Genomic DNA, 21432 nt, shown 5'->3' on the forward strand with positions numbered 1-21432 from the left:
GAGGGAGGGAGGGAGGGAGGGAGGGAGGGAGGGAGGGAGGGAGGGAGAGAGGGAGGGAGGGAGAGGCTAATTCCCCCTTTGGGGGAGCTTTCTGACAGGTTGAATTTGCGAAACTTCTACATATCTTTCTATTGTCTTTTATAATGTATGTATATTAGAACATCATCGGACTACCTCTTGTATCCTCCACACTGATCTCAGTCACAATCTTCTCCAGCAGCACCCCTCCATACTCTCCTATGCTGCCTTTTCATTGCATTAGGACTAGTCTTAGGCATCATGAAGAGCCCGAAACTGTTGAGACCTCATTTGGATGTATTATTGAAGGAACTCAGGAACATGAGATTGGCAACTAATTTTTTATTAGAAAGCTTGAAGGCTTTAAAGTTTGACAACCTATAACTTTGGAAAAGGTATTACTTCTATGGTATATAAATCATACAACTAAGGAGAGAATCTCAAAACAATTACTGTCTTATCCCAGTATGGCTTCATAGGTATCAACACTTTATTCTCTGTGATGGCTTGAATATGAAATGCTATCTAGAGGCTTATGTATCAAGGGCCTGCTCATCAGATGATGAGGCTGGGAAGTGATTAGATCAGACGCATACTTAAGGTATTAACCACCTGATGAATTCATTACATGAGGGCGTTTGAGGAAGGGGTTGAAAATTTCAGGCTCTCTTAAAGTTGCCCTCGGGGAGTATGCCTGTGAAGGTTTCTCATGGTCCAGTCTACATCTCAGCTTCCTGTTTGCCAAAAAAGGGATTGTCTCTGATGCTCTCTCTCACCACAAGTCAGAGCCCACAGAGCCATGGGCTCCTGCAGGGACCCTTTGAAATTAACTGGCTAAAACAAACCTTTCCTCTTTATGCCAGGCATTTGTGTCACATGATGGAAAGCTTCACTACCACTATGTCTTACAAAACTCACACCCTCCTAACAATTTTAAGGGGCTTTATTTTCTCAAATTGTATTCAGTTATAATTTGAAGAAATTTATAGACATAGTGGCAATACTTCATACATGAAAGAAGAGGCTCCATTCACTACTTATATGACCTCTTTTTTTAAAATACAAATTATGATACTACCTTTCTAGGGCCTTCACCTGGGTGCACAGTCTTTGAAACGTCTCAGATCATACATAACACACAGTGTTACAAAAATACTAGTCATTTTGAATAGGCTTTGACTTGTGCTTAAAATTTCTATATGAGTCAGTTTTTATTCCTTGGATGTGAAATTAATCAATAACTCTTCCTTTAAAATAAATATGCATATACATTACATGGCTTATGGAATCACATTTGATTTCTTTGTTTTACATTTGTATGTATGAATTATAGTATGCATGTGAATATGTATATATTCTTGCTTGTATGTGCATGTGAATATGTACGTGTGCTTGCATATATGTCAACATGTGTGTGTATGTATGTATGTATGTATGTGTTATAGTGTGCCTGTGAATAGGTATGTGTGCTTGCATGTCTGTGGACATGTGTGTGTGTGTGTGTGTGTGTATGTGCAAGCACGTGCACACTCAGGTTATACAAATGGAGCCCAGAGCACCATGTCACCATGTTTATGTTTTCCTGCATCCTTCTCCACCTTATTTAATAAGGAAGGTCTCTTATCTACCTATCCAGCTTTTCCAAGATTTCCTCCATCTTTCCATATCCCAGATGTGGATACTGCAGGCAAACAGCCACATCCACTTGCCATTTGCATGAGTGCTGGGTATGTGCACCAGGCCCTCATTCCTAAGTATTCTACCCATCCTCCCAGTCTCCTGTATGCTTGTTTGTTTGTCTTTCCACTCAACCCATTTTCACAACTTCCCATGCATGCAAGTACATTTACAATTATGCAGCATACACGAACACACACACACACACACACACACACACACTTGCTATGCCATGAGTTTTGAATGTACATTACTTAGGGTGGATGCCAGGGTGATCACCTGCCAGTTGCAGAGCTATGAATTTTTCTCAAATAGAAAATCCCCATAAACATGTCATTTCAGAGATGTTGGAGGCTCAGAGAAACTATTTATACAGTTCAAGGGCATGTCCTCCATTGCTGAGGCTAGGGAAAGTGGACAGCAGAATAAATTCTTCTTCTTTCTTTCCGTGTTATATTAAGGATATATATCTGCTTTAATCGCATTGCTTTTGAATGTAAGAACACTGACATCATCAAATTGGTTACCATCAGCAGAAAAGATAAGAGAAAAACTATAAAATGCTAATGTGTTGGTAATAGTACAAAACTAGAAACCAAAATAATGAAACATTAGTGAACATTGAAGACTCGAATCAACTTGTGGAATGCTATATAGTCATGAGAAGGGCTTAGCTCTGTCTGTACGGATCAGCATCTAAAGAGGTCCTAATTGACTCATAAGAGCTGATGAAAAGCTATGCATGTCATAATGGTATTTATGTTAGGAATATGTAGATCACATTGTGAACACTGTACACACAGAACTATGTGTCTATGTATGTCTATGACTGAAATGCAAACTGAATTATAGGCAATAGTTTGAAACAGTGGCTTCCCCTAAAAGGAGGAGCAAGCCAGGCTGGCAAGAATACTTGCCAAAACATTTTTCACTTTGTTTCCTCCCTGGTTATTTTCTGCCTTAAAATAAGTCTATGTTTCATGTATAATTAAAACTTTAAAAATAGAAATTTCATACATATTCCTGTTGTGTGTAATAAAATTACATTATTTTTAAAACTTATAAACCAAAGAGAAGTATCTTTTGGTCTTGCTATTCAACATAGCATAGCCATTTGGGTAGAATTACTGACATCAGCTGAAATCACAGTGTACATGAATTTCATTACTCAGGAGTTTTTCTCATAATCCTAGTTACCTTTATACTGCTCAATTTCATGGATGTAATTATTCTATTGTATTCTTACACTTTAACTTGCTGGACCACTTCTATTTACATATGTATTGAATACATATGCATATGAGTAGTGTGTGTTACGTGTACACATGTTGGGAAGCCTGTACAGAAAGTTGGATATCCTGGTTTACAGTGCCATGGCTTTCTCCTATCTGAGGCAGGGTGGCTCACTGAAGCTACAGTTAAGCTAACAGCCAGCTAGCTGGAGTGCTCCCTCTGCCCCCACCTTGCACGGAGTTGTCCTTACAAGCAAGTGTCTAGTTACACCTGGATTGTATGTGTGTGCTGGAATCTGGACTCAGCTGTTTCCTGCTGCATCATCTTTCTTGTGAATTAAAATAAAAACAGAAATCTCCCTTCTTATTCCTTACTAGATCTTTATATTGAGAAGGAGAAATGGGTCAAACTGTGAGAACAAATTTAATAACTCTTCATATAAACCTGAAGCACATTTTTCTGGTGATGGTGGGACTCAAACCCAGAGTCTCCTTCATGCTCAGCAGGTATCCTTCAGCTGAGCTTCATCCACAGCTGCAGGTCAGTTCTTTGTAATGATAAATTCTGGGAACTATGGTAACCACAGAAATTCTTTATCCTACAAGAGTCTGCAGAACACACCCAGGGCCTCACCTGGCCCCATGGCCTGCAGGGATACCTGCATCAGAGAGAATGGTCCTCTCTGCAGCCACTCTCCCATGGGGCTCAGCCATCAGCTTCCTCAGAAGACTTTAATATCCAAGAAGTCTGAAAGCCAGAACTAAATTCTGTAACTGCACTTCCACAAGTGACAAATTATTAAGGATATATGGATTTAAAAATAACAAAATTTTTAGTCTTTCCTTAATTTGCTAGCATTACAAGAAGTTAAATCACGCAAATCATGATTGGTGTCAGTCCTGGGGGGTGGGGATTACTCTAGAGAGATGGGATGGCTGAATTTGAAAACTATATGTGCTTTGCTGTGAAAATCATCTCTGAAGTAGTTCATTGTAGCCGGTCAGCAATGAAACAGTAGCCATGGAGGGCCAATGTGGCATATGGCACACATGAGCTCACAGCAGATGGGTTTACAAGCCCAAGACCTGCACTTTTTTTTTTAAAATAATTCCAGCATAGATTGGTGGGAGGCTTCTTAGGCCCTACCCCTGGCTAAGCTGTTGGCAATCTGTGGCTACTGAGCCTGGAAAATCAGGGCCACTTTTCTTTAAGAATTTGACCACCCCAATGGGTTCTTCAAGACCACAGTGGATCATCCCATACAATACTAACTGGAATTAGTGGGTTAAAACAAACAAACAACAAACAAACAAACAAACAGACAGACAGACATAAAGTTGGTGGGAGATATGATGGAGACTCCTTGGGAGAACTGGAAGGGGGATTTGGGATGCATATGAGAAAGAGAAAAATGTATACATGTATAACATTTTCAAAGAAGAAAACAAAAAAGAAACAGGTTCCCTGATTAAAGAATGAACATTGTGTCCCGACAGGCAGAGAAGAATTCCTGTGAAAGGGAGATATGTACTTACCATTGGTGTAGGGGTTGACAGTCTTTTTATTAGTCATCACACGTGCTGTTGCGTTATTAACCTATACACATAGAAAACTCAAGTGAGTTTAGACGATGAGGCCAGCCCATAATCCAATTAGTTGCATGCATTATGACTGTCATTACTTATTGAAATCAAACAACAACACCAAAAAAAACCCCAAAAACTTAAAACAAAAACTAAAATGCATTTTAATTTACAAATGGCAATAGATGCACAACCCCCCAGATCATACACTTTTATAATTACATTTACTTCATAACCAATTTAACTTACAAATCATTTCAATAAAGCGATGTCATCTCATTTAAAAGTTTAATAAAGAGACAGTAAAAGCAAATTAAAAGATACTGCATAATTGAAGATTTAAAAGCATGCGTGTGCTCCATGGTAACACAGAAACAAGAAATAGGTTTTTAAACAAAAGAAATCGAGTTAATATGGAAGGGGCATGCAGTGGAAAAGAGGGAGGAGACAGAGTACAGGGGACATAAATGTCAAGGAAAGGGACAGACAAGTTTAAGCCATGTGCAACACTTCCGGGAGGGGGAACCATTGGGAAGCAACATCTAGCATTCAACACTTGGAACAAGAGCCTTTTACATTGCAAGAATTAACGAGTCATTCAAGCTTTAAGGTCACAGCTAACAAACGGGTAAAGGAGAGGGTGCATTGTGTAACACAATATGGAGTTAAGGGTCTGAGTAAGATGTGCACTGCTCGTAACTCAGTCCAGTCAGAGCCTCCCAGGCTAGCTTAGAACGTACACTCAATTACAGGCGTACCAAAGACCCAAAAAAATGGAGCATCAAGAAAACTTAATACAACAAGTCAAAAAAATTCACGTGGTAGAGAGATATGTATAGAGATATATCAGCACTAAATACGTGAAGCGGCAGATGGACTCGTCACTTACCATTCACCACCATCGCCAGCATGGGTTTGTATACAGTTACCATGGTTACTGAGAGTTTGGTGAGGGGCCTAAGCGTTACCGTCGAGGGGGGAAATAAAAAGGCAAAATATGCGACATCTTACTCCAAAGACTAAAGCATTTTTAACTGGTAATTTTTTTGTTTGTTTTTAAGTTTTAACAGATATGACCCTTTGATTGCGTTGAAGAGGAACCCAGTGGTATAACGGGCAGGCGCTGGATGTCAGAATGTGGGGTCTGCATTGCCAATCAACAGAGGCAATGTATTGAGATGAGAAATCCCGATTGCTTATTCAATGTCTAATCGGAAGAACGCAAGAATTCAAGCTGGCTTTTGTTTTCAAGTGAAACATTTAATGACAAGTGCCTCTCTTTTTTTTTTTCTTCTTCTTCTCTGTTTTAGAATTTTGAATTTATTGTCTTTGAAATTTGGTCTAATTTGCAAACCACTGTGGATCCCTCTTCAACCCTAAAGTGGACTGAAAAAGAAACAAAATAAAACAAAGCTTGCTATATTTGGTTTGGTTTGAATACTGTGTCCTCTTTGGATCCTATGGCACCCGTTGTTCATAAACCATTGAAAAGAAACTAAAACAAACAAACAGAACCTTTCCTATTAACCTTCCTGTCATCTCAGTTTTGCCATCTACTCTCAAGCAGTCCTATAAAGAATAACATAAAGTAAAATTTAACAAAAAAGTAAGGCCAGTTTTCCTTTTTATATATAAATATATATAAATATATAAATATATATAAACAATGAGAAGGGAATAGGGTCACACACGAGACACCAATGATGCACCTGGAAGGACGAATGAGCGTGAAGCAGACATTTATAAAAAAAGAGGAAAAGGAAAAATATTTTGGACATGCACCTCGATTTTACGGCCCTCTACCACGGTACCGTGCAATTTCTCCCTCGCCCTGTCCGCATCCGCACTATTTTCGAAAGTTACGAAACCAAATCCCTGCATGCAGGAGGGAGAAGGAGAACAACATGCATATTATTATTTCAGTCAACGACCACTTGGTAAAGTTCTCTCGCTTTCATTGCTATTTCTTGTCCTGGCTTCGGTTCTGTAACATGCAAATTAGAGAAATTATAAGAACACTAAGATGTGCAGTCATTAAGCACCAAATGTGAACGAGATTTTTTTCCTGTCACCCGTTAGCTGGAACCCCTAAAGAATTCAAAGATGGATATGGAAACAAAAAACCAAACCGACAAACAAAAAATGCCTTTCTAAACATCACTACAGAAGAAAAGAAACCAACCAAAAGAAAAATGAAATCAAAATAAGTGTACAGTCTCCACAGAGAAGAAACGAAAGAACGAGAAAAAAGAAAGGGAACCAGGTTCTTGACATGCAAATTAAAAATAAAACAGAATAAAATGTGTGCACAGAATTCAACAGTGAATGCTCAAGTCCTGTCACATTGCCTACGGAGTCATGCTGCGTGGATTTAAGAACAGGTCTTCTTCATGCAGTTTTAGGGTTATTCAAGTCTGTCAACTGTACAGCCTTTGCTTCTCAAAAATAAAAGGAACAAGCCTAAAAAAAGGAAAGACCTTTTTTTTTTTAATAACAAATCTTGATCTTGTGGTTCTAATAAACAAAAACATAAATCACATGAAATGAATACAAATAAACTTTTGTTGGTTAATAATGTAGATAAGCAAGTTCCATTCTACATATGTACTTTGCCCCTCCACCCCCTCCCTCAAATATTAAAAGACATTGGAATTTGACATTTTACATTAGTTTATTAACAAGAAAACAATGTTATATGGTACTAGGCTGATAGTCATTTGCAATATCAACAATTAGAAAAGTAAAGAGAGTTCCCAGATTGGGCGAATGTTTGCAGCACACTGAGACCTTCTTTGACTAATAAATAGCAAGGACACCCTTTGCTTCACAAGTATAGTCTTCGCTTTTAATATTTCAGCATCTATCACAAGCCCTATTCATCTATGTTGTCAAAATCTACATTTTTCTTCACTGACATGGTTCTTATGATGAGTATAGAAATCTGACTTACTAGTACTTCTAAAACTCTTAAGCCTCTTTGTACATATTGTTTAGAAATATATACACCAACCTTTTGAATAGTGTGGGTACCCTGGGGTAAGTTGGGAGTAATATTTCACTGTGTGGTGGGGATTGTCAATTTGCACAGAAGAAGCCTCATGCACAGTCAAGACAGCTGCTTCATCCTCATGGATGACATTCAACTTTACAAACATAAAACGTTCAATAATCATACATGTAGAGTAGTAACAGCCATCCTAGAGTTGGCTCTAACGATGACCTCATAACTGAAGGATATTGGAGAAGGGTTTCTGGGTGCACTAGCTAGAAGACACTAAAACTGGGCTTGTCTGTGGAAAGTTTTGAGCTGTGCATGTGTTGAGGTGCTGGGAGATGGATATTTGTCAATAGAAGACACAGTAAAAGATTAGATGTAGTTACTTTGACTGAATGACTTCACGTTGCTTTTCCTGGAGTGAGGATTCATAAATAGGTCATGCCTGAGTGATCCAATTAATATATAGTGACATGCCCCATAAAAACTTTGCACATGCTGCCTACATAATCTGGGTGATCAAAAATATTTGCTAATAGTATTCTAGCTTTGGTGAGAAAGGAATGATTACTTTTTTGATGGTAAAGAACAGAATTTGAGGGGACGAGCTGCTTCATTTGACAACTCTACCCTGGCTAGTGGTTCCAAAATTCAGCTGTTTATTAGAAAGGAACAGAAGCACGTTCACATTTTGATTCCTGAGCCTCATTTTGTATTTGCCACATCAGAAAACTCTAGCAGAGAACAGATGTTCTTTTGCCTCACAAGACTACTTACATGATTCCATGGTTGGATTTCCTTGATCTTTCTACTACATACCCACAGAAACAAAATTGTATGTGTTGGAATAAGTAAAATGTTATATCTCTGCTTTGAAAAACATCAGTAGAGAAGGGTGAGTTTATGACTCTAATTTTATGCATATATATAGGGGGCACAGTAAAAATCATATGCCAAAGATGTCTCAGACATGCCCTTTCCTTTCTTTATGCCTATGTCTACAACCCTCCAAGTCAGACACTTAAGAATAGGTAAGAGAAATAAGGGATCTGTAGCCTCTCTTCAAGCAAAGAAAGACAATCTATAGTTCCCACTTCACAGATGGAGGAAAGGGTGTCATCATTTCTATTGGGACCAGAATATTGTTGAATGACATGTTGAGACTTGTGAAGGGCAGGTTCAAAGCTGAGCTTGTCCTAGAGATCATCCCCCAAACATCCAGCAGCTTGGAAACGTCTACCTTCCATACAGAACAGGAATGTTACAGCTTCTTTGGGTCAGAAAATGATCAGAAGTCCCATGTGGAAACTGCCATCAGGAGTAGAGATATGTTCACCTGTCCTTCTCAGATGTCAGATGCTCTGTCGCTAAAGCCCTGGGCCCTAATGTCTGTGGAAGTGGGTGCTAAGGTATATGATGGTGTCTGTTGGCCTTCCTGGTGATCAAGATCACGTTTCAAGGAAACAGCACCTTGACATTCTTAAAAAGATGATTACTTTCGTCTCTGCCTTGGAGAGTAAAGCATCTTTAGATTGAAGAGGTTGTTGGTGGTGAAATGACGTAATGGTGTGGAACAGTGGAGCTTGGAAGAAGAGCTTACACCCATTCTAGCCACACAAAGTTGGGTACAGCAGTGCAAATACTAGGGAAGCTGGGGCAGGACAGTCACAAGTTCAAGGTCTGTCTAAGTGACTCAGTCAAAAAACAGAAATAAAAGGGACCTTGGGGGTTAGCTCAATGATAGAATGATCGTCTGACAAAGTTTGATTGCTAGCATGGCATAATTAAATAAGAATCTTAAAGGAAAGGAAAAAAGGAGGGGCTAGAAAGAGGGGGAGGGGCGAAGGATAAAAGAAATGAGGAAATGAGAGAAGGCAGAAAGGGGAAATAAGGAAAGAGGGAAGGAGGGAGAGAAAGAGGGAGGAAAGAAGGGAGGGAGGGAGAAAGAGGGATGAGAGTAGAGTTCAGATTATGGTCAGATCTCCTTCTCCTCAGAGACATACCATCTCAGATTATACTTGGACAGGCAGCCAGAGATGAGAGAAGAGGGTTTCCTGGAGGAGGGGTCTGTGCTGACAGACAAGCATGAAGAACAGGCCAGCTGACCCAAAGTGGAGCCCTAGAGCATGGCTTGCTGATCTCAATGCCTTTCAGTGAATCATAAGTTCTCACTCTCCTGTCCCTTCCTCCCTGCTTCTTTCTGATATCTTTCAGTGGTGGATTTCCTTTGGGGCCCTCAAATGGATACCCTGTATTGTATGCTAAAAAGAGGAATTCACACATTCTAATCAAAATGAACAGTCAAGCCCTTGAGTCTCCAATGCAGAGAGCACTCGTGGAGAACAGGTGAGGTGAGATGTCAAGAGGGTAACAGAAACCCATTGTCCTGACGGCCAAAGCCTCGCATTCACGTCTTTCCAGTGTCTTTTGCATATACAGCCTCTTGTCTTTGTGAGATACCATCTTCTTCCCTTTCTGTTTTCTTTTCTTCCTTCCCCCTTAGCTTAGTTCCTCCTCTCAAGAAGCCTCTCTACTTCCAACCACATACTTAGAGTCTCATCAGCCCCTCATGCCACAGCAGAGTGCAGCACATTTAATGGCAGCTGCTCATGACTGCTCTTTCCTAATGCTCAAGAAAAGCTGACAGCTAGAAGCATGTCTCCCTTCCTCAAGAATGATTCAACTAAAGGGGAACTGGTCCACAGATGTGTATACACTAAATCAAAGACCAAATTGCACATTTCTTAGGTATAATAGAGAATAACTAATTCTGACTTATTCTGGGAAACAAAGCATTTTGGGAGCAAAAGAATAAGTTTAGATCTCTTAAAATAATAATTGGATTGTGTTATTCATTACACCTGCATGTAGTCCAGTTCCTATGAGCAAGTCTGTCTGTCATTCCTTTTGAAGATTTTTTTTCCTATAGTTTCTACATATATGCCAACTCTTCAGGCTGTGTGTTTCTAAAACACCACAGATACTGCCTGTGGATGTGTATCCACACACATATAGAGTTACCCTCTCTTAGCTTTGAGTCATCTGCCTCAGGTAGTTCCCTACCTGAGAATAAAGGAGAATAAAGGACCAAGAGACTTTCTGGTCCTTTGGGGACACTGGTTTCCTTGCCAATAGAGGCAGCACCTGATGGAAGTGAGTTCTTAACAATGATTTATTTTCTTAAAGGCTAAGATGGAAATGCTTCTCTAAATAAGGCCCTTTCCAATAAAAGATGCCAAATGTAACAACTATCCATGTACAAGCTGTCATCCCAGGTAGAATTCCCAGTTGGACAGTCCCAGGGACATTCTAGGGACATGGCATCACCCAGGAAGAGAGTGAGGGCTCCCACCTGGAGAGACCAAAAGCCATTCTGGATGTTACCTAAGCTAAAGGAAAGAAAAACAAAATGGCCTGACAAAGTCCAAGCTTCAGATGCTGAAAATGGAAATGCTCTTTTCCCTAGAGCCTTCAGGGACAGGCTAATCAAAGAGATTATTGGAAAAGTCCTAAAAACAGCACTGCCTTGTACTTGGAAAATAGCCATCAGTGCTTTAGTGATATCCCCAAACATCTCTCGGAAAGGAATGGAATAGCTTTCTTCAACTGACAAAAATCTTACTAAACAAAATGTAATTTAAGAAGAAGTTCTAAACAAGCCACAGACAACAAGGAAGGAAAAAAAAAAGCCTATATGGCAATTATAAGATAAAGAGCTCAGAATCAGGACAGAGTTAGGACATATCGTATGTCATCTTCACTCATTTTGCCAGGAATCCACCAGGCCTGAGCCAGGTTTAGCCCTAACTATATCTTTCTCTTGATACACCTTGATCTCCAGGCATAAAAATACTCAATGGTTTTCAAACACAAACAGCTAACTTCTTCCCCTCACCACGGCTAAGAGGTCAGACAACAAGAATGGAAAATGGCTAAAGTCGACAAAGAAAGACCAGGTCCCTAAATGTGCAGAAGTATAGAATTTTAATGGAACGACTTTCCATTCATCTGAAAGATTATAGAACTATTTGTATGTGGAAAATCAAGTCCTCAAATTTTGTTTCATTAATTCAATCAACACTATACTACTCGGTCAATGTTAAATCTATTTAGGAGGAATTGAGCAGAGGGCAGATGCTGTAAGGGATAATAAATCATAAGGTTTGCTTCATAGTGTGATTATGGTAACATGTGACATACTACAAAACCAGTGATGCTTAGGGCCTACCTGGATGCCTACTTGTTCTGAGTTGCCCATAGAAGGGGCATTATTAAGCACAAGCAGTGTCTCTGCATCTGATAAAAATGGTCTCAACACCCACATTCAGAGGCTAAGGATGGAAGGAAGATGGGAGATTAAGGTTCCTTAAGATATGATTACTGTACACAGAATCTGAGCTACTCATGTCTGTGCTTTATCTGGATTCTATGACCACTCTCTCCATCCTCATCCAACTTCATAGACAATGTTGAAACTTCTTATGCAATTATTTCCTATGAGGAGTATTTGCACAAAGCATTTGAATCTTCTCATGGTACATAAAGATTTAAAAAGAGAGAGAGAAAGCTCTTATGGCATCAACAGAGAGAGTGATGAAATACTTGTGGGCAAAAGCTATTCTATATTCAGGTGAAAGCTTGGTCTTTGAGGAAAAAACAGACACTTGTGTTTGGCATTTTGAGGACAAGCTTGTGAGGTTTGCTAAGGTGTGGATTGCTGTGACCAGCTTCAGGGTTTCTGATGCAGTAGGTCTGGGCTGGAGATGCAGAGTTTGTATCTTTAATGAGCTCCTGAATGATGCTGATGCTGCACATTTGGAACCACACTTCTACAGCCATGGATAGAAAGCACACACTGAATGTGTAGGATGTTTACATTTCCTATGTAGGCACTGGAATTTTCTCAGAGCCTTCCATGAACAATTGTCAGCTCTAGAAAAAAGAGATTCGAAACACTGATTTCTTAGTAAGAAAATGAACTCGGACCAATACACAATACAAAGTGAGGATCGGTAAAACATACTAATGAACAAAAACTATGTTCAAAAGATTGGTGTATATAAAACTTTTCTCCTCTCCAACCCAGGAAAAGAACTGCACTTTATTAATACAGAGTAATCACATATTTACCTGCTCATGAGACTATCAACTCACTTTTTAATATAAAGAACATAATTATCACTGAAAAACAAAAAAATGTAGCAACATCATTATATTTTCTTAGGCATGGGTAATTTTCCTGTGGAAATTTAAGATATGTAATTATATCTTGATATATTCGAACCAGAAGGTAAAAACTAACCCCTACCCATTTTCAATGGAACCCAATGCATTTTTCAACATTTAGGGAATGGGAGGCGGTCTCTAAAGACGTTCCCACTAAAGTCCATTTCTCAAGTGCTGATTCAGGCAGTGCAGTTACTTCCCTTGTCCCTGACAGACATGTCACAACAAGCTAAGACATTCCAAACTGAATCAAGTTGCTTACCTTCGAGCCTCGCTCATTAAAAATAATTTCAACATCTAATATTTTACCAAATTGCTGCAAAGAAACAGAAATATCTCATGAGCAAAGAGAGAAATCAGATAAATTATACAACATACACCAATAATTACTCTTCAAGTCAGAGAGCTTTCACTTAGTTAAGAACATGCATTTTTTTCTTCTGTTACTAAGTAACATGCTTAAAATGTGAAAATGCTAGAAATCCTGGTGTATTCATTATCTTCTGACTATAGCCCTTCTACCAGGGAAGGGACACTGTCAGAGCCCAGGACAAAATACTAACCAAAAATTTCCTTTCTCTCTCTCCCTCCCTCCCTCCCTCTCTCCCTCCCTCCCTCCCTCCCTCCCTCCCTCTCTCTCTCTCTCTCTCTCTCTCTCTCTCTCTCTCTCTCTGTGTGTGTGTGTGTGTGTGTGTGAATGTGTTCCCAGGCACTGAGCTGCAGAGATTAAAAATGGCTAGTGATTACCTATACAACATTTCTACCAGCCACTGGGATAAACACCCCAAGGGAGCTGAGATTTGGATAATAAAATACCCAACTAGAATGTGATCTTGAAGGTTTTAACTCTGAGCTCACAGAAAAAAATCAGAGCAGCCAGAGTATGTGAAAAAAGTGCACACACAAAAGGTGTGTCATAATCCAGATATCTGCAGAGCCAGGATGGGCCTAGGGTGATGCCACCGTGTCTCCCAGGTGAGAGATGTACTTTTACACAAACACATTATACACCCCTCCAGGAGCTGGCTCTATAAAAGGCCCAGAAACAAAAACTTCAATTATCAAACAACCAGACAGGAAAATAAAATGCAAATGATCATTGACACCTAAATTTCAAATTTTATAGAATAAACAAACCCCACATAATAATTAGGACATAAGAGAAGATACTTGCTCTTTAACTAAAATTCAAATCTGAATATTGTGTAGTGTATATGTGTGTGTGTGTGTGTGTGTGTGTGTGTTAGTAATAAAAATCTTACATTGGGTAGTCTTGGTGAACATTGCCCATCAAGGAATTGATGATGAGCTGCCCCAAAGGGGTTCTTTGAGAGCATGAGCATCTGATAATCCAGAATCCTTCTAAATTAAGGTTCTTATGTATCCTAGATATCATAGAAAATGGTGTAGGTATTTCTAGCATATAGCTTGTTCCCCATAACGCTGGTGGAAATGACTATTTGAAACCAGGCAATTTGGTCCAGGGAAGAGTAAGGTGGGATTCTTTTCCTCAGTGCAGAATGGAAGGGCAAACACCCATTTTAATGACTGAACAAAGAAACAAAGGCCAGGGGGATGCATTCCTGCAGACCTTGTTTCATTTGGTATTTTCCTGTCATCCACTACCTGCATGTGCAACCTGGGTTTTCACTACAGACGTGATACCCTACAAAAGTCTGTTGTTCTCTCTTCCCTGGATGAGAGTGTTAAGCTTTGTTCCATAGCAAGGATAGTGGTGTTTGGATGAGGGTGAGGTCAGAATCAAAGGGAACAAAGAATAAAGATTCCAAGAAGCTGAGTAGTTTCTCTGATCAAACTGCCCAGGTTGATGAATTGAAAGAAATTTGGAGAGTCAATGGCAAAAGGTTCTTGCTAGTACTCAAGAAAAGAATTATTCTATAAAACATTTATATCTACCTGTCTGTCTGGTGTGTGTGTGTGTGTGCATGTGCATGTGTGTGTGTGTGTGATTAAGAGCATGAAGAGGTCAGAGGACAAGTTGAAAGAGTTAGTTCTCTCCTTTTACCTGTGAGTCCTGAGAATTGAACTCAAGTCATTATGCTTGGTTGACAAGTGCCTTTGCCCACTGGGCCATCTTGATGACTCAAGAACAACAACAGAAAATATCTGCAATATACAGACACTCCAATTTCAAACACATGTGAAATTCTACCCTTGTATCAATTAGGAAAGCTCAGATATATCAATAGCCTAGAAATATCAAATGCTTGAAGTAATAATACTTCTGACTATAGGATATAAAGAATCTCAAAGCTGGATCCTTTGTGTCACAGGGTCTATTCTTCAAGCTAAGTCTTCTAGTCAACCTTTTTCATAGACTCCTTGGTAATACTACCTCATTTCATGTAGAAGTTCTGGGTTGAGAAGGTGAGAAGATGAGAAGATAAAGCCAAGGAGAAAAACCTGTAGCAAGCAGAGTACTAACAGGTATCATACAAACTTACCCTGTAATCGGAACACATTAAGCATTTGGTTTAGAGAATTTTATTTTATTCTTTAAAATTTTTCTTTTAAAACTTGTAATTACATTATGTGTTGTGAGTGTTCATGTGTGTATTCATATGTCAAGGCATGTATGTGGAGCTCAGAGGACTAGGGGATGAACTCAGTGTGTCAAGCTTGGTAGCAAATACCTTATCTTCTGAATCACCTTGTCAGTCCTTTAGAACATTTTTGTGCCAATATTTAGAACACAGAAAAAAAAACTCACTAAAAACCGACAAAGAAAACTTTCCAGTGTGACACATGAAAAAGTGGTTGTTCAGAGGTGCACCAAGTTCCATAGTAAAGAATCCTCCACTGTGTAAGCAGTTCAGAAGAACAACTTCTGCAAAATATCCCATTCCCACAGATGCTTTTATATTTATTTCAGGCATCAGAGCCTAGAAGCACATATATTTATGGAAAGAGAAGGCTGAAAAAGACATCTTCCAACACCATGAAGCAAATGTCACCCATGGAACACTCTTCCCTAAGCAGTCTACACAAAACACTTCCCTTAAAATAAGAACCGGATGAGACAAACTGATCAGAAACCCATCTTAGCATGTGTCATTCCCTAAATGAAACAATGACACCATATGCCCTGGAATGATCTCCAGTGTTTTCTTCCCTGGCAGGTGGCTGGGTGGATGGTTCTGGAAGCCAGTTAAAAGAGCCATAGGAGGAATGCTGAAGCAAGCCCAATTTCTGAGACAGTTGTGCACGGTATTTATAGTATCATTGGTTTAATTGAGAAGTTTGGTACTAATGATGCCAACACAGCTGGCACATCTTCAATTTAAATAGACATGACTCGTTTGCAGACATAACTAGCATTTGTTTGCTCGACAATTCACAAGCATTCAGAGCATCTTGGACCCACATGAGGTATCTCAATGGCTGTATTAAGACCAAAATCCAGAATCTTATATAAGTGTACTTGGGCAAATATGTACTGATCACTTTTAAACCACTTTGGGTCAGATAATATTTCACATGCACACACACACAAATAAATGTGAAGGGTGTTCACCAGCTACAGCATAAAGCCCAAAAGTAAAGGTTAATTCAGAGTGTGTGTATAGAGACTAAAAAGAGGCTTCCTTCTGGTGCATCTCTTAAAATTTTCTTTATTACATTTAAGATTATAATTTAATTACATTTTCTCCTTGAAAAGCATGTTATATACCCTTTCCAACACTTTCAAATTCGTGCCTCCACTCTACTTTTGCTAATTGTTACTGTATGCTTATGTGCCTATGTCTATACATATGTATTCCTAACGATAACATATTCAATTCCTATAATGCGACCTGTCTGTGTGTTTTCAGGGCTGACTTTTTGAAACTGGAGAATCAATGGGAATGCTCTTCTCTGGAGTTGTTCTTAACGTGGATTCAGTACAGAAAAAGGAGGCACTGTGACGTGTCCTCAAAATGACTTTACTCTTCTTAATGCCCTGTGTTTGGAGTGTTGCATTAACATGAACGTGAAAGAAGTCCACCTATACTGTAACCATAATAAAGCATCACCCAAGTGTCTTTTACACATGCAAACAGTCATGTGTTTTGTTAGTATAACTAAGGACAGACATGAATAACATTTTTCTATCCAAAACTGTATTTATTTATTTTGTGTATGTACATGTGTGCTTCTGTGTGTACAGGTGCATGTGTTTGTGTCCATGAATGTATATGTGTGAACATGCATATGTATGCGGAGGCTAGACAAAAACCTCAAGTGTCTTTCTTCAAGCAGTATCACCTTGTTTTGTAAGACAGGTTCTCTCACTGGCTTGGAGTTGCCACATAGGCTAAGCTGGCTGGCTAGCAAGCCTCAGGGATCCTCCTGTGCTTCTTTCCAGTGTTGGCATTATAAGCATGGGCTACCACTTCTGATTCTTTTCCATAGGTAGTGAGGATTAAATACAGGTCTATGAATCTGCATCCCAATCACTTTACTGACTGATAACAAAAAATGAGAGGGTGTGGTATCATTTAGGCATGCAGCTGTAGAGTGCCAGCCAGTCACACAGTTTCTGAAAAACGATTTTGTGATTCTATGTCTTTTATCAGGGGTCTGGATGCATCATAGTCTGCTCTCATCACAAACCCAGAAATATTATCAATTTAGAAATAATAAATTTTAAATATTAACCTATAATGAGTATTTTGTATTCAAGAGTGAAACACTACAATTAAATTGGTTGTAATTCACATAGTTTTTCTTAATGAGATCAAGAATTCAAGTGTAAAACTTTAATATGGAAATACTGATGTCTCCAATCACAACTGTTGGTTAGCTACACATATAAACCTGGGAGATAAATCCTGGCATAACCTTCTCCAAAGTCAAGGTAGTAAATTTTCCAACTGCTTGCCAGAAGACGTATTAAATAAAATATACTTTTGGAACATTCTCTCTATATGGGGAAGAAAAAGTTTGAATATGCTGCTGGATGGTAGTATCCTCACCATTTTGGAGGATGAGGCAGGAAGATAGAGAGTTTGGGAGAGTAGCCTATGCTACTCAGCAAGTTTGAAGCTAGTTTTTATGCAGAATCAGAACTTGCCTCCAAAACCACCAAAATAAGACAGAACAAAATGAAAGAATTCAAATGTGAAGGGATGTGCTCCAGCAGACCTCAAGAGACACAGAGTCAGGCCTGAGATCAGTAACTTCTCAGCTATTGATCCCACAGAAACATCTAGAATAAGTGATCCTAACAACCACACTAGCCCCATTCACTCATAGCATTATGAATGATGTAAAATGACTTCGGATACTGCTTTATATATTGTAGCATGTCCATTTCACCCAGGAATGAGTATACCATATGAGAAGACAGCATGGGAGGAAATGTAACATGATGCACAATTTATGGGCAGCCTTGGCAGAAGTAACCCTGGCAAAGACGAAGGTGAACAATGGGAAATGAACAATGATGGGAATCAACTCTGATACCAATCTCACTGGAGAACCCCAGAAAGCGCACAGGAAAACACAAGACACCTATGAGAACCATTAGGCAAGTGACTGCTGTGGAAAACACGGGGGAGAGTTTCTGCACTTGGACAAGTTGGACACTGCCAAGTTCTAGGCAATTGGAAAGAGGGTACTTTGTGTCTTGTTATGTTTTTGACATTGAAATTTCTGTGCTTCCTTTGAACAATAGAGTCAATGGGGACAGGAGGCACAATGATCTTTGCAGTTTTCTCTGTAACAATCCTCACTTCACCCTACCCTAGCAAGGAGACAGAAGACAAAAGATAGCATGAAAAAGAAAGACATTATCTCATGGCCAAAGCACTTGAGAGGAAGCTTACTGGGATTAAATCATGGTTACTTACAGTAACTAAGATTTGAAAGAGGAAACTATGTTGAGTCTCCTAAACTGCACCATGGGAAGCCAAGCAGAATGTTCCAGATGCCTCTCAGTATGACTCATGCTGCTAAATGTATCATATTATAGAACGGCTTTGTGACCACCCTTGTTCATCTTAGGAAAATTCCATTTCTTCAAAACAGCAGTTGTAAAATCCAAAGAGGACTCCCAAGTTATTGCAAGGGGTCCAGAATCCATATGGCCCAATGATTTTTATAGATGAAACCCAAACCACACAAAATCCACACATACTCTTTAACATAGACACAGATGTTGTTTGTGATAAGTAGAATTAATTTCAGTGTTCATAAATGTATACTGCACTCCGTTAACTGACAGATGCTAAGGGTATATCTATCATCATGTCGAATCAAGATCTTGTTAGCTAGCTGCTTGTGAATTTTGACTCAAAAGAAGAAGGGAAAAATATGTTTTTGAAACAAATAGATTTTGATCTGGGTCTAATATCAGGTAGCTTGTCACATGACAAGTTTTCCCTCACTCTGGGCCATCTGCCCTAACCCTAAAGGACAGAAAGATTCAGATATTAACACTTGCAGCATCTCCTCTGTATAACTTCCAGCTGTGAGTATTTTGATTACATCTCTGACATAGCCCTGTAGCCTCAGGTAAAGTTCAAGATAATCAAAAAAGTCCAGGGAAGAAAATAGACCCTTAAGGGTGAGAAACTGGGGTTGGCTGCCTTGCATGTCACCATGAAGGATTACGAGTGTGGTCATTAAGAGAATCCAGTTCAAAGCCAGCATCACAGTGACACTTGATGAATAAAGACAGACTGGATAGCAAGACATCCCTCTGGCTTGACATGGCAAAGAGAATATAAGTCCTGCAGCTACTCATCAGTCAAGCTGGGTCCCACTGCTTTGCACACACTTAACCTCGACTCTAACTTCGAATGCTCTGCACTTTTCAAAGTCATCTTTGACCTGAGAGTGCCCGAGGGTATCTTCGTTCTGCAAGAGTTAGAGGGCTTAACTCAAGGTTATTACCAAATGAGAGAGCGATAAAAGTGCAAAAGTTGACCTTTTCCTCTGAAATGTCAGGATTCAAGCCTGGGTCTCTTAAATATTAGGATGCCTGGTCTGCTTTTGTGTCACATGCATACTTGATAAGCATCACATTTTTGTGTGTGTGTGTGTGTGTGTGTGTGTGTGTTAAAGGTATAAGAAGGTTCAGGCTCATCACAGAGCCCCTGAGTCATCGACCAGGGCTTCCTGTTCATGTAGAAAATAATACGAGCTTTGCTCACAACGGGACATCTGATCTGGCCATTTCTTATTGTTTTTACATATTTGCAGCTCTCTACAAACTCGTAGAGGAGTCCCCAAAAAGTGCACCTTTGTTCTGAGTCAAATGTTAAGGATGTAGTTCTTTGGTCGAATGCACAGATACTTACGACCACTACTGGGATATCATGGATATACAGAGTGACTACAGTTCAAAACACAAAACGTTATCTGAGCCTTGTCAAAGCTTTGTCCTTTGGCACAGCTGAGACTAAATAAATGGTAAACTCTTCCCTTCCTGGGTAGATTGTTCAAACATCTTCCAGAAAAATATTCAGGGTCATGATGACCTGTGAGAAAGCAAAGCTGTCATTTATTTCCTCAGGGTGAATGGTGACTTCTGGCTAGCTCTGTTTCACCACAGTGCCTAGACCAGGCTGCCCTTTGCTGCATACTAAATACCCTTGAAGCTTCATCTAGGAAACTGTATGATGCAAGAATCAAATCAGATTTAGAAACTGGTAGTTTTGTTGGTGGTGGCGGTGGCTGATTTTGAAAACTAAGCTTTATGCTAAACTAGCCATTCACTGCAGCTGCATTACACAGTGCCTGAGAGACAAGTGGGAGAGAGTCACTCCTGGGCCAGTCTTCTAGGTAAGCAGGCAAAGGCTTCCACATTCATTTTAGTTATAAAGTGAGGTCCTGTGCTGCTGGATTTGGGATCACCAATGGACCCTATCATCAGTGGTTAATAGAGGAGTCTATTTTCTGCTTGACACTTAAGTTACTTATTTGAAGATGACCAACTGGCAAAGCAGAAACTGCATGAGCACAACTAAAACAAATAAATGCACCCTGCCACCCCTAAGGGGATCTACCCACTGTAGACCCAGGTATTAGATGCTAAAATGCCTTCATCCCATAAGAACATTCTACCTTAGAAAGATAAGGTCTCAGAACTCTCACAAGGAAGAAACCTGAGGACAAAGGTATTACTTACACCAAACATTTGTCGGAGGTCTGGATCCCGGAACCGGAAGGGGATGTTGGACACATGCAGCCGCTTGGGCTGGGACTTGTTTTCTGTGTTTTCAGAAGGTTGTGTCTGAGGCTGGCCGTCGGTCGGGGCTGCATCATCTGTCTGCTAAAGGAACAAGAAGAAAGGAAAGAGGTACTGAGTAAGCACTCGGTCCCAATGTCCTCTCCCTTCCCCAGTACGGCAGGATGAGGTCCATAAGCACTCGGTCCCAAATCCCGCCCTTCTCCTCTACATGGCAGGATGCTATGTGACAAACATTGTTGGTCTTTTATCATCATTATTATTATTAACAGCAAAAATGTTTGCTTTGTGCATCCACTGAGTGCCCACACATGAATCTTGGATTCCATATCAATCAAAACAGTCAAAAGTTCCTGGTCTCATGCAGTGTAACTCTCATAGATCTAGGCACAATAAAAACCATTCATAAATAGATATAGAAGAAGGCGATAAGCATCGTGGGAAAAAAGGAAGCATGAGGATTTGGGGGTTCAGAGTGGGTAGTGGATTAAAGATCATTAAAAATA

At 39.7% G+C, this 21432-nt stretch overlaps 1 protein-coding gene across 3 annotated transcripts in view; it reads right to left on the reverse strand.

Moving 5' to 3' along the window:
- Rbfox1 (RNA binding fox-1 homolog 1) overlaps nucleotides 1-21432 on the reverse strand; it is a 176113-nt gene that overhangs the window by 108758 nt on the left and 45923 nt on the right. For 2 of the 3 annotated variants that reach the window (XM_028778317.1, XM_028778316.1), the window contains exons 2-5: nucleotides 20867-21010; nucleotides 12995-13048; nucleotides 6294-6386; nucleotides 4464-4524 (exon numbers count right to left, since the gene is read on the reverse strand). In XM_028778317.1, coding sequence (XP_028634150.1) covers nucleotides 4464-4524; nucleotides 6294-6386; nucleotides 12995-13048; nucleotides 20867-21010 — 352 coding nt within the window. The remainder of the gene's footprint in view (nucleotides 1-4463; nucleotides 4525-6293; nucleotides 6387-12994; nucleotides 13049-20866; nucleotides 21011-21432) is intronic. The other variant, XM_028778318.1, reaches the window with a different exon arrangement.

The sequence above is a fragment of the Grammomys surdaster genome, unplaced genomic scaffold (genome assembly GCF_004785775.1).
Source record: "Grammomys surdaster isolate TR1022 unplaced genomic scaffold, NIH_TR_1.0 334, whole genome shotgun sequence".
NCBI lineage: Eukaryota > Metazoa > Chordata > Mammalia > Rodentia > Muridae > Grammomys > Grammomys surdaster.